Genomic DNA, 23,359 nt, shown 5'->3' with positions numbered 1-23,359 from the left:
TTGATAGATAACTTCTCATAAAGAAAGGTAAACTTGGCCTAGTAAGGAATGAGCATAGTTGCGGTTACTGACAGAGACTATACTCACATGTTGGGCCTGGTTCGGACAAAGGCGACCTGTGGTTGGGACAAGCATGATGGTGCAGGTACCACAGGCAGCAGACATTTGCCCTGTGCTATGTCACTTGCAGGACCCGCGTCCCTTGAACTTAGCCTCAGAGGTAAAAATCGGATGCACGGGTAAAGCAGTGAGAGAGAACTTTATGCAGCAGAAACTAAACAAAGAGCAGGCAATACATTGCATAAAACTTCGATAAATCAGGAACCAATTGCTATGGCCCATTAAAAAATCTGGCCTGAAGAGTGAAAGCATAGAAGATGGGTTGGGCATGAATAAGATAATCACGCTTACCCTCTGACCTCCCCACTTTGGAACTTTGGCGAGGGCTGATACTGTCAACTTAGTGGTGAAGTTCTACCACATTTTGTAATTCAGGCATCTGAACATGAGAAAGTGCAGTAAAAGCATCACTTAATGTAGCTATAAAACATCGGCTGTGTAGTTTAATTCGCAAATTCTATTTTATTGCTGTTCACTGTAATAGTAGTTTTGATTACCAATTTTAAAAGGACTCACTTTATAGACCATGTGTACACAAGTCAATCTGCGAGAATTTCAGCTGTGGCAAGCAGCCCCCATAGGCAGTTTAAAAGCAGATGCCTGAACCCACTGAGTTGCCCCACTGTATGAGTTCATACATACAGTGCTGTTAATCTGCTTGAATGCTGCCCCCACAAGCAGTATGCCTTCAATCTTTCAAACATGAACTCAAACGCTTTCTCCTGGACTAGTAACTTGCCTCTGCTTCTCAGTATCCATGACGGAGACGAGTTTTCTTTTACTCAGGAACCCTAATCTTAATTGAAGGTAAGGTCATTGGTTTGTCTCATGATATTAAGACTATTTCAGACATCAACAGAGACGTTTTAAGGCATGGGCAAAGTGGGCTTTGGTTTCAAAGGGTCTCTTGTTATTCGGTGAAGACAGGGCCCCTCATTAACTTATCCAAATGGTCAAGCTGTAATAACCATCTATACCTCTTTTGGTCGCAGAATGTTGGAAAATATACCATGGCCTCATACAGGGCTGCCCCATGGTCCGCTTCCATGGCAATCCGTGTGCTGTAAGTGGATCAAGGTAATCCAAGGCCAGTTTGAGAAAAGGAGGGATGTAAAAGGGTACGGGTGCAGATTTTAAATAAGCAACTGCCCATCATTTGTCTTTTTTCTTTTACTACTGCCTAGCTTTCGGGTTATGATCAATGGGTGCGATTTAGCTGAAAATGGATCATAAATCCAAAGTTGTTGGCAACAGTGCCCCCAAAATCCTTAAATGTCCCTACTGATGGGATGATTTACATCTTTCTTTGTTATTTCCTCAATACGCAATTGGGCATGTACATCCAAATAATTGTTTTTTCTTGTGTTTATATGTGTTATTATTCTTTTAGCCTACAAAGCAGGTCACTAATTTACACAGCATTTTATTACTACATTTTATATTCCTGTATTCTATTTTTTATGTGAATTGATATGATGCTCCTGGTCCTTGTACTCCTTCATAAACAGGCTAAATAAAATAATAAAATGTGTGTATTTATTTTGAATGTTCTGAATTTTGCAAACCACTTTTTTTTTTTTAAGGTAAGGCTCAAGACAAAGGGGATAAGCTAAATATTATAACTTGAAACAAAAGAAAAAGTAGTAAATATTACTTTACATACACAGGCACATATTTACTCCGACATGGTATACACCATTGACACCATCTATGGCGACGCAACTGCTTACCTGACGTAAAGGCGCGCTTCTGCTGGGACGCGTGCTGCAACTGTAAGATGTGGAAGCAGTCGTTTAAGCAGTTCAGGGTGGCCATGGAAGTGGCTTTTAGCATTAAAAGATCTTGATCCAAGGAAGTGAGGTGACCCCCAGTTGGAAGGCATTCAATACCTTTTATTAGGTCTCTTTGCTGCATTTCCGCCTGAGACATCATCTGTTCAAATGACGGAGACGTTTACAGAGAACCGAAAATTAGACAAACTTACACTGCTTCAGTTTAGATATACTTTTATTTTAGCTTTCAAAATATCTTTTTAGCTACTAAGAAAAACGGCCAGGAAATACTACTTAATACAGAGAGAATGAACAAGGCTTGAACGTTATACTGAGCAATATATATATTAAAATACTCCAACGCCATGGCTGGATTTAAGACTACCTGAAGACACCTACTTATGAATTCAACATGTGTGAGAGAAAGTATGTGGGAGGCGATATGAGACAGTGAGAGAGCATGTGAGAGACAGAAAGGTTTCCTAAACAACTTAACAGAGTCCGACACACTCTGTACATACTAGAATGTTATTTTCTACTGAAATTCCACAGGGTTATTTACTTCACCCTCTCATTTTGTAAAATAATAGCAAAAGAACATGAAGACCGTATGTCCGAAGCACTAGTGGTGCTGATCTCACTTTGTTTAAATCTAGGACAATTTAGTGCTTCAAACAAACAAAAGACGATGAGAGGAATTCTTACATATGGTCTAAAACACCCGCAGTCGCTCTGGGTAGCATTCCAGCATATCGCTTTACACCCCGAAGTGCCTGCCTTTTGTGTGTTTGATGTAACAATAGAAGTAGCAAAGGGTATGCCCAGCTATGGGCAGTGGCGGCTGGTAACCTAAATGTTTGGTAGGGCAACCACCCAAATACTTAGGGTATCAGCCACATGTGGCTGTCAGTCATGGCTCGTTAGAAACAGTGTTTAACGTACTACGGCGGACATCTCTCAAGTAGGAGGGGAGGCTGAAAATTAATTAAAATGAAAAATAAATATGCTCTTACCTCCACTGGCTTGCCTTCTCTGGTTCATAGTGAATCCCTCAGAGCTCTGACTGCAGTAGTGGAATTCTCCACAAAAATTCCAAAGCTGCTTTATGCGGCACATGAGCAGCATGAAAGCAGCGCCAGGATTGGCTGGAGCAGGCGTCTTCGACGCTCCTCGAGGCAACGGGGGCCTGTGTCTGTAGTCCACGTAGCTGTCTTAGACAGCTAGGTGGAGAGGTTTACACTGCGGAAGTCAGGCTGGCCGTCACAAGACGGCCTGACAAAATGACCTGCGCAGTGTACACAGGTTGAGTGCGTACCATTCCCATGCTGCCAGTCACCAGCGGTGCCTCCCCACCCACCTCCACAAAGAGGGCTCGGCTGGGGAAAGGGAAAAAAAAAATGGTAATAAATGCATTTTATTACCATTTTATTTTTAGGTCGAGCCTAGACAGCGCATGCGCTGTTTCAAGACCTATAGTAAACACAATATTGAGGGTAATTTCTCCTGCCACTTGCCATTGGTTAACTCTGGCATTGCTCTCGTTAGCTGGCTTATCATTGGCTTTCGATCCGATACGTCACTTCCGTTTTGCTTCCGTTTCGCAGGAAGCAGCACCGACCAACTACAGTTTAGTTCCATTGCTGGGCTGTTATCTTTTTATTTAGGGACTACTTCCTTGTTTACCAAGCACCCTGTTGTGTGCTGTCATGTAATAGCGGACACCACACTTTAACAAGCGGTGTATTTACAAATTGCCCCCCTTCCATCATAGGGATGGTCTGCTGCTCGCCCAAGACCTCTAATACAGGGACGTACGAGTTAGGCAGCCCCGATGCCCCTTAGAGTTCTCTCCCGACACACGCAGCGTAAGGCCTGCATGTACTCTCCCAGCCAGCTACTTATCAGTTCGAAATGGCGATGCGAGTTTGTGGCGATCAGCAATGGGGGTCAGAGCAAAGAGGATGGTTACCGATGGCGCAGACATGGCTGTTCGTAGTGCACTGTATGGCCGATGCAGGCCTTCGGTTGCGCAGCTGGGGGGCTGTTTTACGCAAAGCGTTTAAAGCAGCAATCTCCAGGCCGCTTGTTACGACGGCAAAGGTACGAGGTCACGGCATCGGGAGGCCCACACTAGCCGCTTCAACGCTGACCGGGGTACAATCGTTATATAACACGGCAGCGTTTATTTTACAATTAATACATTAATAATGTTGTTCTCACTTGCTAACGGCTATTTAAAACGTTGTATAATGTTTTGTTTTATGTACGAGGTAATAATAGTTGTTCTCACATGCTGATGGCTATTTAAACCGAGTTACTTGTTTCGTCTTATGTACGAGGTAGCTCAAGCGCTTACAGTGTGGCCCTCAGAATAACAAAGTTGCAGGTTCGATCCCCATAGGGGGCGTTTTGCCGTGCACGGATGGCAAGTGCATCGTTTCGGTTGGTTCTGCGCACGAGTAAGGCAGGGCAATGTTTGCGAGTTTACCTGCAGCGCTTGGGCTGAATTTCCAGGTTTCAAAGAGGTCTTAAACGTTTAAAGATGTTTAAATGTTGCATAGCGGAAGCACGAACACAACGCAAGTCGGCGAACATTGTTCTGGTTTCATACACGAGTCCGGAGTCAATTCAGGGCAGCGTTTCCGTGAGGCTACCCGCAGCGCTTGGTTTTAATCTGATGTTCTAAAATGTTTAAAAATTGCACTTTGAGAGCACGGAACACACCGCCATCCGGCTCGCATTGGTCTGGTTTCATGCACGAGCCCCGAGCCCGTTCAGCACAGGGTATGGGTGGTTGATGGCAGCGTGTGGTGATAATGGTTGAACGCAAGCAAATTGTCATTATGGCTTCGGGGCAGTTTCTTATTGTAAGCGTTTATTTTATTGCCTGAGTTTTGAATTTGAACATTTTATCTTGTTGTGCATGCAATTCAACGTGATGTGCTTGTTCGCAGTAATGGCAGCTGCCTCACACATGTGGTGCAATTAGGGGGAATCTGCAGCGGCGCTTGGTGGCAACTCAAGCACATGTATATGACTTTGTGGTAGTTATTGTCGAAAGGGAAGGTTTTATTTGTAGTCAGAGCAATTTTCATGTTGTCAATTTTGATGATGTGCATTCACTGTAGATGCTGTACCGCCAGGACAATGCTTCCCTGCCCTGGATTGTCTTGCTCACAATTGCAGCCAAAGGTCCATGCGGCGGTAAGGGCGGCAGCCTCGCTCAATTCTGCTCATCTATGCCGAGGAGCACACTGCATTTCGGCGAGCCTCCATGGTACCCGGGGGGCATTTGGGTCACTAGATGGCGCTACTCCAGTGTTTATTGAGTGATGATTATGACAAATGAATATTACATGTTTGTGTTCCGGGGGGGGGGGGAGGGGGTTTACGCGTTGTCAGCATGGGAATGCTTTCTTGGCCGAGACTGACTCGCCGCGCTACGCCATCTTTCAAGCGGTAATTACAGCCGCCTATTTGACACGTAGGATTATTACACATTCTGTCCAGTAACATTAGCTGCTGCAGCTGTCTCTGTACTTCGAATTGTGAAAAAGACTTATGCTGTCATAACATTTTATGCTTTCCTTTTGGCCGCCTACATGAACGCCCATATATGGGTATGCTCAGACGTGAGTCCTGTGCTCTCCATGCCACTGGAATCAAGCTATCCTGGCTGAAGAGGGTGCTTGTTTCTGGTCCAGGGAGGACCTGGCTTGGCAGTTCGGGCTGGACTGTTCCCATGAGGCACAGGGTCAAGACTGATTTGCATATGGCCAGGTCTAAACTGGGGTGGCATGGTGAGCAAAAAAACGATGGATTTAGGCCCAGATCTCTGTACTGGGGTGAATGTATGACATTGTTCTGCATTCTGTCCATCAACTGTTGTTTTTGCATTTGTTCTCCTTTGCAGCGGCGCTGGCAGCAGGGGGGCGACTCTCCTCTGCCCTAATGGAATGGCCCACACTGGATGTGGGTCCCTTGCTCGCAGTGCCACAGTATCCAAGCCATAATTCACTGACTAGGCCCAACAAGGGCTAAACCGGTCTGGGGTTGCTTTCTGGAAGGGGACTCGTCTGTCGGTTCAGGCTGGACAGTTCCCATGAGGAGCAGGGTCAACTCTGATTTCTATAAGGCTATGACTTGAGTGGCACAATGCGAAAAAAAATAATGGGTTGGAAAGCAACCCAGAGTGATTGCTTGTGGTTTAGACTATTTGCAAGCATTTCTACCATTACCTTTTCGATGTTTGATGTAACGCCAACTTAACCCTAGACCTACACGGAGGCAGGCAAACTTCTACCTCGCTGTGGAAGCAACATCTGATTCTGCAGAGCAGTACTTCCAGAAAGATGGAGGCTTTCAACAAAGGAAAATTTCAATAATGGACAAATGTTTCAATACCTTTCAATTTCTTTATCGCACAAAACAGAGACAAGGCTGTAATTTCTTTTCAGACTTGCAAATACTTCTATTTTATATTTTTGTTTAACATTACGCACATTTTTACGCACGTTTCTATTCTGTAAAATGCACTTTCCGTTTAAATTATAAATATACAGGATGTTGAAAAGGACCAGTGCTTAATTTGTGCCGGTGCTTTCCGGTGCTTGGCACCGGCACTTAATTATTAGGGCCGGGTCTACACGCATCTGCTGGGCACGTCACATATTGCACGATGATCGATATATATATTTAATTTACCCTGTACTGTACGGTGCAGCCGCAGCATGTTTTTCACGTCTAGGTCTCCGGTCTCCCGAGTGAGTCACGGGCCAGTGCTTAACAGTGCAGCTTGCGGCTGGGACTCTTCTCAGTCACTGTGACTTAGCCTTAGCCTGCCCTGAGCTGTGAGCGAGCAGCCCCCAAGTCAGAGGAGATTAAAGATTTTTGGGCTAGATTTTGGTTCTGAATAGGTGAGGACGGTGGGCTATTCTGCAGGCAGCGCGCGCAGATTTTTTTCAGATTGCCACGTCCCAGGGCCTAACATAACCACCGCAGCAGCGCAGCTCAGCACAAGTAGTCGTCGTTCGTTCAGCCCCACCCCGCCCGACGACGACGTGGTTGAGCCGGAGGGCGGGGGACAGGACAGCGGCAGCCTGAGCCTGGGCAGGCATCTGTCAGCCAGAATTGTCTGGTACTAGAGTAGCGTACAGGCCGCCTAATAATTTATTAAAGGCTGAAGGCAGTGTGAGACTAGTGCAGCCAATGTGTGCCCTGACTCCCTGCTGGCCCACCACGAGTAAAGGTAAGAAGTTAATCACTAACTTACTTAGTAGTAGAGTAGTAGCCAACTAGCGATGTGATGTCTTACATGCCATGCCAAAACCAACGCTGTTTTATTTTTTTCGGACTCGGAGCATGGTGGCGTGACGGTGCGGCCCGTCCGGTCGTCAGATCACCGTGGTGGTGGTAGGCAGCTTGCCTCCGGCACAAGAGTCAATTATAAGGATGTGATCGGTTCTGTGTGTGATGATCATTAATTCAGATTAACGAATTGCAAGTAGTAGCCGCCACACAGCACACCCGCCGGCCGTAGGTCATCTCGATAGGCACCGCGGATAGCCTAGGGCCTGCCGGCGCCAGAGTACTGGAAGTTAAAAAGCCAAGGCAGGCCTTGCCCGCCCAGTCCAGCCCTTGGCTCTCTGAGACACTGACTTGACTTGTCCAAACATGGCGCGCACCCGCACACAAATTAATTAAATGTAGTTTGGCTTCACTTTCTCAGTGTGGTCACCCCGTCTCAGGCAGTGCTGGTCTCAGGTCTCACTCTCACTAAACAAACGGCAGGGTACCGCACTACCACCGCCGGGTAATTAATTTGGGCACGCATGCTCCGAGTAACCCCGAGCCTTGCCTAAAATTTAGGCAAGAGGCGGCGTCCATTCCCTCTTCCTTCCATCAGCCAATCACTTAATCTTCTCCTGTGCCTGAATGTGTCCTGTAACGTAACCGGTGCTCTGTAAAGTGCAAAGCGCTCCAATACCTTCGGTCGAGTTTGCACTATATAAATCTGCATTAAAATAAAAAATACAAAAATAAAAAACTGGCTCAGGCTTCGCTTTTTTAAAGTTGAAACCAGTTCTTGTGCACGCACGACGCACGCACCGATTCCCTCTTCCTTCCATCATGCCAGGCTGGGTACAATTATGTATGCAAGCAAGTGAAGAAGACAGGTACTAAATCATGAACCAACTGTTAATGGTCTACTGTCGGACTGTAAAATAACACTGTCACTCTGTCCGAATTTCGGAGCCGTCACTCACTGACAAATCTTAATTGGAATCGAGCGCATGGCATGCACTCCAAAAGAATTTTTAATAAAGAGTAGTACTTTGGGCTCACTCAGTCACTCGCCCAAATGCTTGGCGGGCTGGCCTGGCAACATCGGCATCCTGTAATACCAGCCCTCCTGACTGGCCATATTCCTAGTACTGTACAGTACTGCATTCTGCATATATATTCAATCCAGATTGAGATTCATTCATCAGGCTCACTGGCTCAGGCTTTTTTAAAGTTGAAACCAGTTCTTGTGCACGTAGGACGCGCGCACCGACTCCCTCTTCCTTCCATCAGGCATGGGGTACAATTATGTAGGCAAGACAGTTACTAAAAATATCATGAACTGATGATGGTCTACTGTCGGACTGTAAAATAACACTCTGTCCGAATTTCTGAGGCGTCACTGACACATTATGACTGGAATCGAGCGCATGGTATGCGCTCCAAAATAATTTCATTAAAGAGGAGTTTGGGCTAACTCACTCCCTCTCCCGCTGGCCAGCCTGGCAGCATCCTATAATACCCAGGCCCAGTCATCCTGACTGGCCATATTCCCAGTACTGCATATCCAGATTGAATCATCAGGCTCACTGGCAGTGGCTCAGGCTTTAAAGTTTAAATCTTTTGCACGCACGACGACGCACGCACCGGCAGTCCGTTCTAAAAGCACTTCTTGCAAAAAAAGTTTGCAAGCATGCGACTGAGCATGGATGGAATATCTAGGATGATGCAACTGTTGTTCCTTTGGGTTTCTTTCTGTATGAAGATCCATGAGTACAGGCAGCCAGGAGAATGCACTCTGTGGCTACGTGTCTGTCTTTGCAGTGGAGCTCATAGCCTCTATTGACAAGCTGCAGGCCATACTCCAGTACATGCTCACTTCTCGCCCACAGACCTCAGTTCAGGCGTCACAAGACCTAAGCAGGCAGAGGCTAAATAGTGGGGCCAAAGTACATCCATTTGAGGCAGTAATGGCAATTGTGCAGCACAATTTGCCACAATTAAAAAATGCATTAAAAGACATTTTTACCAACCGACTGCTACAAAAATAAATATCCCTCTGGCTCTGTCCGATCTGTAGAAATGCAAATCCTAAATTGCCCATCACTGCTGGTGCACATTAATGCAATCTGCTGCCTCTGGCCTATGAACAATTGAATAACTGACTGGAAAGCCTTGGGATGGGAAGGAATGTATTATCTGACTGCATCAGTCAGTCTACGTGATCAGGTTTCCTTTTCAGAATGGTGTTTACCAAACATCATAAGTTCACAGACGCGACGTGTCATGCCGGCATCCTGGGCCAGCGCCATAACCCTGTCTCACTGCTCTGGATGGCAGAGACAGGAAATTAGAACCTCTGTGTGTGATGATAATGCGTGATCATCCCTTGCTGAAATTCAGATCGATCGGGTATTACATCTGACTTTTAGCAGTGCCAGTTGAAGATGTGGGTGGAGCCAATAGAGTGGGTGGAGCCAGTGGAGGAAATGGGTGGAGCCGAAGAAAAGTAGGTGTGGCCTCCAAACATTTGAGCACCTGCACTTCATATTTTACAAATTAAGCACTGAAAAGGCCATGCTAATTTCGCATTTTTTGTTCACCTACCCTGTTATGCATGTCATAACATTTATTTACTTTTCTTTTAGGAAATTAGATAAAGAAAGTGCCCAGTCAAATAATCACCGGAATATACTATTTAGGGCTGCAGTGGTCCACCAGCCTTTTAGAGCTGCTCGCTGACGAAGACTATTCTTCGTCGTGGTGGTAATTCAGTCAGAAATGCAACGGATTGATTTTGAGTGCACTCTTCCAGGCATTCTCCAAACATTCATTGTGTGGGATTACCGGAGGGGGCGTAAATGTGTAGAACGGAATGATTTTCGGTTCAAAGAGCACTTACAACCAGACCGATTTAGAATCAAAACTGGCTGCATTTTCAATATAAAGAAAATAAAAGATGAAGCCCGGAGGCATCAATCGGAAAGAAAAAGTGCACATTTTAGTCTGTATGCCACTGTCGAGATGGGTCTACAAGCCCGAAGACGCACAGAGATTCTCAAAGCATCGCAAATAACTCATTATCAAACTGGCCCAAACTGCCGCCTATATACATCTTTAGCAACCTAAAAAATTTTTTTAATCATAATAAAAATATATGTATAAATAAATACATAGAAGGGTTTAGGGTCAGCCCTCTTTTCTTTTAACAACACTTTTTATTAATCAAGTAGGCAAGGGCTGCAGGCCCCTGACAAACCAGGGGAGACTGACACATAGTAAATAGCAACAACACTTGACATTTTGTCGTATAGAGGAACAATGAAGAGCTATTCATACGGCATTGATCAAGAAACCCCCCCCCTCCCTTCCCAACGCCCAACCCCCTCCCCCCGACCGCACCACTGCCAGACACCACCAGAACCATCACCACACAGTTAGTATGCCGTACCACGCATGGCATTCAAGGAGGCCCCAAATCTCCATCCTCAGGGACCGGTGCAAGGAAAATGCCCCTATAATCGGCCCACCGCTTCCAAATCTTGAAGTGTTTCCGAGGGCACCCACGCGCCCTAAAGATCGGTAGCTCCAGACCCATATTGAAATCCAGACCCCGTTTCCAAACATTGAGAGAGGGAGCCACCGGGGCCTTCCACGCACGGGCTAGATCCCGCTTGGCTGTCGTTAGGCCCAGAAGCAGCAAGTGGCGCTTATAGATATTGCCCCCAATATCAGCCATAACATGGAGCAACGCCAATCGGGGGTCCACAGGGAGATCCCAGCCCAACACTTCGGATAAGCACCCCAACACTCTCCCCCAAAACCTATACACTGCAGGGCAGTGCCAGACCGTGTGCACCAAAGACCCCACCTCCCGCGTGTAATAGGTCCTGTGCAAATACCGAAATTGGACGAGATGCAGGCGGATCGCTATACAAGCCTCACGGGGGAGGCCAGCGCCTCCCTCCAGTCCGTCTCGTCCAACGGCCCGACATCCGTCTCCCACCGTTCCCGCAGACCCTGCAGGGATGGGGCCCCATGAATCACCAAGGACCGATATATTTTAGAAACTTTCTTCTCCTGGAGATCCCCCATAAACACCTGGGCCTCAAGGGGACTGTATTCAGGAATGGATTGGAGACCCTCCAATCTAGGGGCGAGGGCGTGGCGCAGCTGGAGGTATTTAAAGAACTGCGTCCGTGGCATTTGATACTCAAGCTGTAAGACCTCAAAGGATTTCATCACACAGCCCTGGACCACCGATCCCAACGTAGAGACCCCAATTCTGTCCCACTCCCTGAATCCAGAGAGGGTCGCCAACTGAGGGAGGAGCCCGTTCTGCCACAACGGGGTCTCCCGGGTAAGCCTACCCCACCAGCCAATATGACGCAGAGCCCGGCTCCACACCCGAAACACCACTTGAGTGACCGGTGGCAGTCGCGTAGAGTAGGGTATGCACTGCATGTGGGTCCATGAGGCGCCTCTCCACCGCATATGCCGGGTCCCCCCTATCTCCATACCACCATTCGTTGAGGACCAATAGATGGGAGGCGTAATAATAGGACAAGATATCGGAGGTAGCCAGTCCCCCATCGTACACGGACAAAAAGCAAATCTTCAGCGACACCCTGGCCAAGCCCCCCTCCCACAGAAAGTGACTGAGCACCGCATTGACCCACCGAAACCAACTGAGAGGAATCTCATAAGGGTGGTTTTGGAGCTGGTAGAGAAGTCGAGGCAGCGCCACCATCTTAAAGATGGCAGAACGGCCACAAATGGTGAGAGGCATACGCGCCCAGAGCTTAACATCACAACATACTTTCTCCCACACCGGCACCACATTGCGCTCCCAGGCGATCGTCGGCATGTCGGTCAAAAAGACCCCCAGATATTGCAGCCCTCCGGCCGCAATCCGCAGAGACGTCATCCACTCCCCCTGCACGTCACGACCGCCCAGCACCCACAGGGTGGATTTCCTCGGGTTCATGTATAGCCCGGACGTCTCCCCAAAGACCTGCATCATGCGAAGCAGCCGCGGTCCGGTTCTATCGAGATCCGACAGGAAGAACAACACGTCGTCGGCACATAGGGCAATGCGATCCGACAGGCCATGTTCCCACTCAAACCCCGTGTATTGCGCATCCATACGAACCCACGCGGCCAGCGGCTCCATGGCCAGGGCAAATAAGTATGGCGACAAGGGGTAACCCTGTCGCGTCCCCCGGTTCACCGGGAATCGCGCCGAGGCCGCCCCCGCCACCCGAACCAAGGCTGTAAGATCGGTATACAAAAGTGTTAAATAGGATAAGAAGCGCAGCACCAGATTCAGCCGTTGCAGCAAGGCAAAGAGATAAGAGAGTCAAAAGCTCTATGTCGGCCAACAGGAGAGCCGCCCGAGCCTCACGCCGCTGGACCGCAGCTATCGCCACATGTGCACGCCGGATGTTATGGCGCGTCGCCCTAACCCGGCTTGGTCCGGGTGGACCAGAGTAGAAACATAAGGCAAGAGCCGGTTGGCCAGGGCCTTGGCCAGAATCTTCGCCTCCACATTCAGAAGGGAAATCGGCCGATAAGAGGCATGTTGTTCAGGAGGACGGCCCGGCTTGTGGAATACGACAATCAGCCGGCAAAACCCCCCGCTCACAAGCATCTTCCACCACCGCATGATAATGGGGCCCCAGCTGCAGAAAGTATTTGCTGAAGAACTCACTCGGGAACCCATTCGGGCCCGGGGCCTTCCCGACGGACAAACTCCCCAACGCCGTCCCCAACTCATCCACAGTGAGCGGACGATCCAAGTCTGCGCGTGCCTCATCTGAAAGGGCTCTAGGGGGGAGATCATCAAGGAACCGATCCACGAGCTCCCCGGTTATGGTCTCCCGCTGTTCATACAGCTCCGCGTAGTATGCCGCAAAGCTGTCCGCTAAGGCGCCAGGGTCAGTCAGCACCCGGCCCGCTCTATCTGTGATCCCCGGGAGGGTCTGTGCATGCTGCCCCTGACACAGCCTGTAAAGCATGGTCCCCGATTTGGCTCCCCACTGACACACCCGACTTCTCGTAGCTAACCACGCCTGCCTCGCCTCGTCCAGCAGGAGCGAGGCATATGTTTGCTGGGCATATTGCAACTGACACCGCGTGGCCCCACCGGATTCCCCCTGGCTACTGCTCTCGAGCTCCCGAATCTCCCGCTCCGCCTGAACCAATCCCGCTTCACGCGCTCGGCGGGCCGCCGCACTATACGAGATGTCAACTCCCCGCAGCGTAGGTTTCCAAGCTTCCCATAGGATATCAACTCCCGACACCGAGCCCACGTTTCGGGCCCAGTAAAGATCCAGAGCCTCCGTCATGCGGGTACAGTAGTCGTCCTGCCGAAGATGCCAGCCCGAAAGGCGCCAGCGAAACTGCCCACTGACCCCCCCCAGCCGCAGACGAAGCGACACAGGGGAATAATCCGACAAACCACGGGGGAGGATATCCGCCTCCATCCCCCGTGTCGCCGCGGCACCCGAGAGGAAAATGTAGTCCAACCGAGAGAACGAGCCATGAACGGCAGAAAGATAGGTATATGCCCGCGCATTCCCATTAAGCCGCCGCCATGCATCCACCCAATTGAGGCCCTCTGCAAGCGCCCGTAGCTTGGTTGGGCGATCATCGCCTCGCACCCCACTCCCCGAACAGCGGTCCCGCGACACCATCATAACGTCATTCCAATCGCCGCCCACTACGCCTGCCGCCAACGGCATCTCTGCCCACACACTCATGATCTGTTCGGCTAGGGTCCATGAAAAGGGGGGTGGGGCATACACGCTTCCGAGGATCACTACTAGCAAGGGTCAGCCCTCTTAATCTGCTTCTCTATTCAAGAGTTTTCTCTCTCTTGTACGGATATGCAGCTTCTCGACTCGAAACCCTGCCCCTGCTTTCCATGTTGCTCCCACTTCCCCTCGCAAGAGCTCAGCCAGTGATTGCCTCAATCCTACCCAACCCACGTTTTTTCCAATTTATTTTTCAAGCCACTCCCCTCACCTCCTTTGGTTTTTCGCCCACCCCCCATGTTTCCTTGCACCATCCTACCTCCTATTCTGTGCTACCCATCTCCTATTCTGTGCTACCCATCTCCTATTCTGTGCTACCCTGCGCTTTCCCGTGGAGTTCTCTTTTTCTTAAACAGGCAACCTAGAATGTTTTCGTTTTTTGCTGATGAAGAATGCTTATTCATCGAGCTATTCATACTGGACATATGCCCAAAGCCTTTAACACAAATCCTGAGGAAAAAATGTTTGGCAAGCTTTTTGATCTTTTTCCTCCCCACTCTCTACATCGGGTGCCGCATTACATTAGGTATTTGTAAAGGCTCTCCAGAGTATTATTTTGTATTGTGTTAAGAATCTTTGGAATTAAGTTAATTTTATTCTTCTCCTTTTCCTGGGAAAAATATATTGAGGTCATTAGATTTTTCTTATGGTATTAATGATTCACTGTACGAATTTATTGCATGAAACTCTAATCTAACCTTCAGGAAATGCAACCTCTTGAAATGAACAGTATTCCAGATTTATTCTCAAGAGGAAGGATAGTGTTACACATTAAAGATCTGAATGCACCGTATACAAATCCATTAGCACAGGTTTTGATCAATCATGAGGGACCCCAGCAGTATATCGTGAACTTTCCTGCCCCTTTGAGACATTGCCTCACAACAAATATTCGTGAGGCGGGAAGGATATGACTTAAATTGTAAATAAAAATAACTTAAGCCAAAACATTTATTTAAACTGTATGCACAAAAGCTGCTGTGTCCGAATACACATTCCAAACTGTAGATAACTCCTTTATTTCAAGGGAGAAAGCCCAGCAAAATGGAACTTTGTCATTCAGCCAACTGCAGTAAAATGTATGTATTGTATAAGAGCAGATCACATGTACAGTTTCTGAAAGAGTGATCGCCTGCACATTAACTAGAATTTTTGTGTTACTAGAAACCACTGAATCCACTGATGGATTACCAAATTTGACCCATGAGGCTACATCTACGCTAGACGTTCAGGCCATCCATACAATGACTCTAAGTGGGTGTCATTTGATGGCAGTAAATATCCTGAAAATCTATCAATAATCTGCAACTTGTCAACCAATGCGAGGCAGCCATTATGTTTAAGAGGGGCAGAATGCAAAGAATGGGTCTGAACAGTTGTGTGAAAATTGCTGTCAAACACCAAATGTTAATTTAACTACATCACAACATAGACCAATTATAGAAAGGAGAACATAAGTACAAACCAACGACAGCAAATGATATGACAGTAAATACAAGTCCAATTATGTGACACCGATCCAGTATTTGATTACCTTGGTCAGATTCAGGCAGCACATTCCTTTAGAACTTTGGAATTCTTTTCAATATATTCCTTTTGTTGTAAAAGTACACCATAAACTCTGAACACATCACTTGTATTTGACATATGTATGGGTAATTGGTTACATTCTTTCTTGTTTGAATTAGAGATTAATAAACATTAAAAGCTTCAAAGATATTTGACGTAAGGCAGTTTCTGCATTACCTTTTGGCATTTCATTAACTACATTTACAATTTTATTCTATTTCTTACCTGGGGCATATCTTTCGAGATATGTGCTGTTGTAAAATATACTTTACATTTTTTTTAACTTAACATTCAAATTTTCATTCTTTAGATGATTCAATGATTGTTATTTTGTCTCATTAATGTAAGAAAACGAGGATCTTTACTTCCAATGCTATTAATTAATTTCAGGGATAGTGCTAGGCCTTATAAGGTGGAAGAGGCCTACATTTGATTATAATACTGTAGTGCAACCTCTGACATTGCTCTGTTGAGTACAAATAATGAAAACATTTTGAGATTTGTTCCACAGGACAAAGATTGAATGGACTATCCTGATAAACGTAAATATTGAGATTGATGGCAGAAATGGGACCCTACAGTACGCATTATTATATCATAATGCACAGGATTCTGTAATCCCTGTATATTCACTTGCCTCTAATTTCTTTATAATCAGCGACGTGTGATGCACCCAGTTGCCAATTATAAAGTCAAGGTTTAACATCACAATGCCGGTTTCCAGAGCCAGAAGCAAAGTGAAAGGCAGGTCAGGTCACAGAGCATAAGTGAAGCAGCTCTTTAAATCAATGGAAATGGAACCTCGGTTTTCTTTCTTCAGCTATATTTTTTAGCTCAAAATAACAAGCAGAGAGGACTTTTTTTCGCGCTCCCTAGAATCTTTCTGCATGTTCCTACACATTCCGAGCTACTAAAGCTTTTTTTTTTTTAAACTGACTTGTATTGAACTGTTTCTAATGTCTGCTTGCAACGAATATCGAACAGGGTTTTGATGCGTTTAATTTTGCACTAGAGGATTTATTTTTGTTCCTCATGTTTGCAAACATTCTTGCTCTTTCATTTGAAAGAGTTATGCACCAAGGGTTTAAGTGGTTTGTTGGAAAGGTGATGAAGTGACCATGTATTATATGGATATCGTACCCTCTGGCAAACATGAGGAGAATATTGCAAGTCACCTCGGAGTTCCATAACCTTATAAAGGAACTCTGCCTTTGGCCTCATTCCTCTATATGAAAATTGAACTCCAGTGTGACTTGCAATATCCTTATAATGTATGGCACGGGGTACTTGATCCCATATATATTGTTATTGTTTAGATATAGGTTAGAATGAGTGCTGTCCAGGACTGAGTGCTATTATATACAGAGCACAGCGTCCACCCACTTTTTTCACAGGGTGAACGCCGTCCACCCTGCCAAGAATTTGGGCCCCACTGAATAATGTGCTGAACTGGTCCCGGTGTAATTTCCAAACACCGGGACACTTTCAGCAGCGCCTGCACGTTGCAGGCGGGGACAGGGCTTTCTCATTTAAGACTCCTGCTGGGTCCATAACAAAGGCCGAAATTGAGGGGTCATCAGGCCCAGTCTCCTGGCTGGGAGCAGTCGGGAGCCTCACACCTGATGCAAATGAAGCGGAGGGGAAACAAAGGTTCACACCTTGTTAGCTCTTCACACATACTTAAGGGAGGCAGCTTTGCACTTTGTTCAGTCCCTGTTTAGGAGATATGCACGCACTGTATGTGTTGGTCTTTCCCAGTATTTACACAAAACAAATTGCATTTATACAGAGTTTACTTCCCCTGAGCAGGCGTTGAAATTATTTAAGTACCACTATTTTTTCTTGAATAGCCCTACTCATTCCAATGCAGGGCGTCAGAGCGCTTTACATCAACAAATGCATATTATATGTACAATAACATATGTCTGTGCATGAATGTACAGGATGTGTTACATAAAACTGGGGGATTGCAAGGTGTAGAAGTCACGTATCATCCTCCATAGCTCACTGTGCTATTATCCTCGCAATGCGCTCAAACGTACACATGATAGACCTGCTAAGCATATATGTGAAGGCTTTAGATCTGATGTTACTTCTTGTGATGCCACTTCCTGTAAAGTCGTGGGTTATGATGCCACTTTCTATGAGGTCAATTCCTGTGATGCCGCGAAGTCACATGCATACTGCCAAACTAGGTCAGTCCCCCCCCACTTCTTTTTTTAGGACTTGTGCTCTGATTATATACATTATTTGGCTGATTTCGCAGGCCCTGAAGCAGGTCACACAAAATTTGTTTTTGAAACCTCTCCTCTTCCTCGAATAGTAGGCCGTGTTCTTTGTTAAGAGATCAAAATCTGTGAAGCCACTGAGTGTTCACAGAGTCTCAGCTGTATTTCTTCAAAATGAAACCACAATTTCGAGCAGTGAGTCGTTTGTGCTACAAACGAACAGCTTTAGCACTTGATTTCTGTATTTTGAACAAATGGTCATGAAAAAAATCTAAACAATCCCCAAGGCGTGCCTTGTTTGAAGGGTAACGAGACGTGGCAGATGGCCAGCACGCGCTCTGTTTATTTCCGTAATTTCTGACTTCCTATCACCAAGAGAGGGGATAGACCACAGCACAGAGAGAAACAAGTCCGGTACTTCCCGAGCTTAGCACAGCACGTTCAGTTCCTGCGAGACGGGCCAAGTCCCACAGAGAGGCGGGCCTGGCCCCTTCCCAGAGTGTCACATGGCTGAGTGGTTGTGAAGTGCAAGTCAAGGCCAGGCCGTCTGAATGTCTGTCTGCTGGGCTTTATTTGGTGAGGATTCATACAAGTTCGCATCTGCACCAGGAAGGCCTGAGAGGAGCGGTGTCCACTGTCCATCCAGACCTGCAGCGGTCTAGTTGTTGTGCCACTGCCAAGCTCAGTGTTCTCCAGCCTTTTAATCATTACACCCTGAATGTTTGCGTCTCAACCCTTTTCTTGTTGAATAGCACTGTCGTGGTCCTATTACGAGTGGGAGATCTTAGCCGGAGAGCTAGTCTTTTCGTGGGTCAAGTACAGCATCTTGAAGAGGATTCACTTTCCTCTGGCATCCAGTGCAAGGGCTGCAAGGACAGCTTTCTGCAGTGTCACCTTTCATCACTAGAACCAGTCTTGCGGGGCAGTGTTTCACTATCTGAGATTTTTCATGCACGTTGAAGGGATAACACTGAACATACTGCAGAAGGCCATAAGAAAAAACAAAGTCTCTTAGGTCCACCCAGAGACAGAAAGCGAGCAGCATGTGACTTGGCTGAGTGCACTGCGGAAGGTGCACCGTCTTGGCTACCGTATACACTTGTGAGGTGAAAGATGGTTGGGTCAAACCCTACCACTAACTGTCTGTGTCCAGGGCCAATGGACATTAGAACTGTACCTGCCGTGGGCTCATATTATCAACAGTAGCCCTTGAGCCTGTGATCGGTTAAGGCGCAGGCTCTCGTCTCATCAGACCCTGAACATGGAATGAGTAAGCCTGCATTATCCGGGTGATCATCCGGCTGGACTCACAGGAGGAACACAATGTGGGCAGAACCCACATGTCTGAGACGGTAACTTGTTTAGGCCGATAACCATAGCCAAGTATTGCAAGTGTGCTTTAAAAAGCCACAGTGAGAGGGGTGATCCTAGGAGAATCCCACAATGCATTTCGTGAGTTTGAAAACAACTGAGTTTCCTTTACTTGTCACATGAGTCCCTGCAGGAGTGAGGTCACCATCATACTGTAACCACTTCATGGCCATTGTATCTTGAAGGCACCATAGTAGGACGATGAGGTTAGTGATGTCATTTGTCAATGAAAGAGCGTGGTAGGCATTCATCTGAATATTCTTAACAGCTTCCCCAGATATCCTTCAAGGTAATACAGCTCCTACTGTAAGCTTGAATCCAGACTGTCAGTCACAGCCAGGTCAGCAATGCGCAGCGAAAGGTGGCTAGAAAAGCCGTCCTTTCCAAGGCTGTAGCCTTGCTCAGGATATTAGAAATGTAAGAGCGGTTGGAAATGGTATTGGCGCATGCATTTTCAGGCATGAGGTTATTGGTATCTTTTTAAGGATGTCTGGGGAATTGCCTTGATTTAGAAAACCATTACTATTTTTGCTTATACAGGCAAGAAACTTTAGCTGGTCCTAGATGTAACTGCCTGGGCAGGGCACTGCCACGAATGAAGCCCATCATCTTGCTGCTTATGGTTTCAACTGCCAGTCGAGTGACAGTCGTGAAGGCTGGAGTTACACTGGCTAGTGGGTTGCTTGGATGCAAGTTGATGATTGGCTAGCAGTTTTAGGTTAGTGGTTGTAACTTTGCTGGTAAGGTATTAGTGATAATAGGCCAACTTGAGTGGGGTAGGGGATTCAGTTTTCTATCTGGTTTGTGGAAGAGGCTAATTCGAATAATATAAGGAGTACATGTTTTCTGTTAATCAAGTACCGAAGAAGGCTTCCATTTTGTTGGTATGAAAAATGTAGTTCTTGAGCTCCGAACTATTTGTTTCAGGAGAGTATTATCTTCACTTTGTGTGACAACATCTGGATCTGCACATGCCCTTTTACTGCTTGGAAAAAAATAGATGATTTGAGTCAAAGTATTCGTATACTACAAATTGAGTACCACCACATCGGTACAAGAGAAAAGAATATGTAAAACGCCTCTAGATAGTGAATCCGGTTATCTAGTACTCCCAAAGTCTCAAGGTCACCAAAGTCAAATGAATGGGATGAGATGGAGCAACGGGAGGGAGAAGCAGGAGACTGCCCGGTAGGTGGCTGGTTGTCTTTAGGGGGGCAGCTGAACTTGGCTACTGGCGGAATAGGTGGGCAACTCTTGCAATGCTGACAATGCCAGGCACTCATACCAGCTGTTAATCATACTAGCCCTGCTGGCACACAACTAAATACAAATGGTACAAACTGCATTCAAGTGGACAGATTATGGTAAGGGCACAATGCCCCATCTGCTGTAGGGGCAATTCACGATATACCTATCAATGTGATGCCACCAGGGCAACCACAAACTCGTTTCTGCCCTGGGGCAGCTCTTGAACGAAAGACCGAGCGGATGCTCCGAGGGGACGCTCCATCTTTCACTGAGCAGCAGTACCAGCCTGCACTTCAAAGGGAGGGGCAGAGATCCAACAGCAGGCAGGTACACTGGGTATCTACCTCCAGGGGGTAATTGTGAGACCCTTTACTCCTTCAGAGAGCTGGCTTCTGGGAGTGCACTGGCAGTGTGCCACTTTTTTTTTGTGCCACTGTCAGTTGGTCTCCTGACAGACTCTTTATCTTTGCCCTCGTGTCCACAATTTTGCACAGAGACAATTTTTTCACTCAATTGGATGAGCCATGCCCCCAGGAAAATGGAAGGAATGCGCTTTTATGATAGCGCTGAACTATATGTGTGCCAGCACTATCAGTATTACAGAAGGGGATGCAAAGCATCTGCGGTCCTTCCTGTAATAGAACAGTGCCCCAGAACCCCAGAAAATGGTCTCACACCATTTTAGAAACCCCCCTCCCCCGCCCCCCCCAACCCTTCATGTGCAACATACCCCTTTGTGAGCACTAGCAAAAGTGAATTTGGATTGTGCACAGCTAATTTGCAAAACATGCTCTGCAAAAGGACTGATGTCGGGAAAGATTAATATTCTTTACTAAACTGTAAATCTGTGAACTGGTTGTACACCTACGCACTGCAGAGCCATACTACTGCCCAAGGATATAGTCTCTTAGGTAAGTATTTGCTGTCTCCTACTTGAAGAAATTAGATCCATGAATGCAAGGCCACAGATTTTGAAATTGTAATTGCATTTATATAGCGCTTACTACCCCTGACAAGGCGCTGAAGCGCTTTTCGGCAAGTAGCACGCTACTCTAAAACCAAAAAGGATTAGTGGAGGATTAGTATACGGAAATATGAGTCAATTTGAGCAGTGGACACATGAGTTTTAGTTGGATTGAATAGGATACTGGAGTCTAGATAGTGATATTTTGTAGATCATAGTAGTAAGATGAGGTCTGGGATGAGTAAAGGAGAGATGTAGGAGAGAAGAGTCTCTAGAAAGGGATTAGGGAGATTAAAGTAGTAAAATGAGGTTTGGGATGAGTCAAAGGAGGGGTGCACGAGGGGAAGAATTTATAAAGGGTTGTTTTGGAGATCATAGTGGAAGAGGTGTGGCGCAGCGGCCAGGGTGCCTGACTTCGGACCACGGGGTAGTAAAATGAGGTTTGGGGTGAGTCAGGAGGGATAGAGATCAACTCCCAGAGAAGCTCAAATTAATCTAATCTACCCTTATTTTGTAAGACCCTAAACAGCCATCATTTAAAATTACACCTAGCAATCTAGAGGCATCAATGCCTGGAAATATTGTTCTCTACTTGATCACATTCAATGGTTAATATTAGTGCACGTTTCCATTTGTTACTTCTGAACTGTTTCGTTGCAGCTACGTACACACTATATAAAAACTTGTAATAAATAAATATATAAATCATTCAAATGCCTTTCATGGGTACTTATGTGCTTCCTAATCTTATGTGTATATAGTTTACGCATTGTATGAAATACATTTTGTTGGTAATATTTCACAAAAAACTTTCCACATTCCCTCATTCTACTCCTGGAAAAGGATGATTTGCACGCACTTTTCCCACTCTATACACAAAGGGTGCAGCAAAGATATATTACAAAAAGAGGATCCCAAAACAAGAAACAAAGATGACACTGTTGAACTTTGCTGAAGTCTAAGTGCCTGATTAGGACTGCGGGGTCCGATGGACCCCCGTAGCCACGGTGGCAGTGCGGGCACCGCTGGTCCAACCGCCCTATTACGAGTTGGGCGGTCGGACCACCATAGAACCACTGTAACAGCTGGGGATCCGCAATCTGACAGTCTTGCAGCAGGGTGAGGCCCGCAATATGCTGGCGGTGCTGCAACAGCACGGACAAGCATATTACGAGTTCCCTCACCATCACAGTTTTCATGGAGGTGAGCCTGCCAAGGAAACTGTGGTGGTGAAGAAAATAAGGGGGGGCCTACAGGGCTGCCGGGTGCCTCAGGGCCATGGGGATGCATGCAGGGGGCAAATGGTGTGCCCCCCTGTCAGCATACCTGCCTAGTTCCTGCACGGCAGGGACTTAACAGTCCATGCCATGCAGGAACTTGCTTTGGCGTTCCTATTGTGGTGCCTTTCTAAGGCTCATTGTCTGGAACCGCCAAAGCACCGCCCGCCAGACCAGGAGAAAACTCCTAATCTGGCAGTTGGTGTCAGTACAGCTTTGGCAGAGTGGAAGCGGGACTGGCATGGCGGCCCCCTGCCACACCGCCAAATCGTAATCAGGCCTGAAGAATCTTCCTTCTCCAGAAAGCCCTAAATCGACTTAATACCACCCCTTCTAAATTCTTTCATGCTTTGACTACTTCCATTCTTATGTCACCCTCACATACTCACCACATCTACAGCTGTAAAGATTTTATTGTTATAAGCAAAGGAGCTGTGCTGTTCGATTACAATAAATACAAATGAAAATTGCATGGACATTGAAGACTCGGAATTTAAAGTTGGCATTCCTGTTTGTCTTCTTTAGGGCAGGTGTGACAGTGCAGTTGTCGCCAGATCTTATTGGGGTCACCTAAAAAAAGCCCGTAAGAGGACCAAATGGGATAAGTGATTAGAAGAAGTAAAATGTGAAGAGGATATTTCGCTGGCGCGCCTCCACTACATACAGTAATCACTACAGTGGCAGCGCTACATCGTGTAACTCTACAGCGCGG

At 46.7% G+C, this 23,359-nt stretch overlaps 1 protein-coding gene across 2 annotated transcripts in view; it reads right to left on the bottom strand.

Moving 5' to 3' along the window:
* OSBPL11 (oxysterol binding protein like 11) overlaps nucleotides 1–23,359 on the bottom strand; it is a 305,858-nt gene that overhangs the window by 181,151 nt on the left and 101,348 nt on the right. For both annotated transcript variants that reach the window (XM_085647503.1, XM_085647504.1), the window contains exon 6: nucleotides 1,851–2,052. In XM_085647503.1, the coding sequence (XP_085503629.1) occupies nucleotides 1,851–2,052 (202 nt within the window). The remainder of the gene's footprint in view (nucleotides 1–1,850; nucleotides 2,053–23,359) is intronic.

This window comes from Triturus cristatus, chromosome 3_2 (genome assembly GCF_964204655.1).
Source record: "Triturus cristatus chromosome 3_2, aTriCri1.1, whole genome shotgun sequence".
In the NCBI taxonomy this organism is placed as follows: Eukaryota; Metazoa; Chordata; class Amphibia; order Caudata; family Salamandridae; genus Triturus; species Triturus cristatus.
Note: the sequence above shows the minus strand (reverse complement) of the source record. Positions and strands in the feature narration are given on the sequence as shown.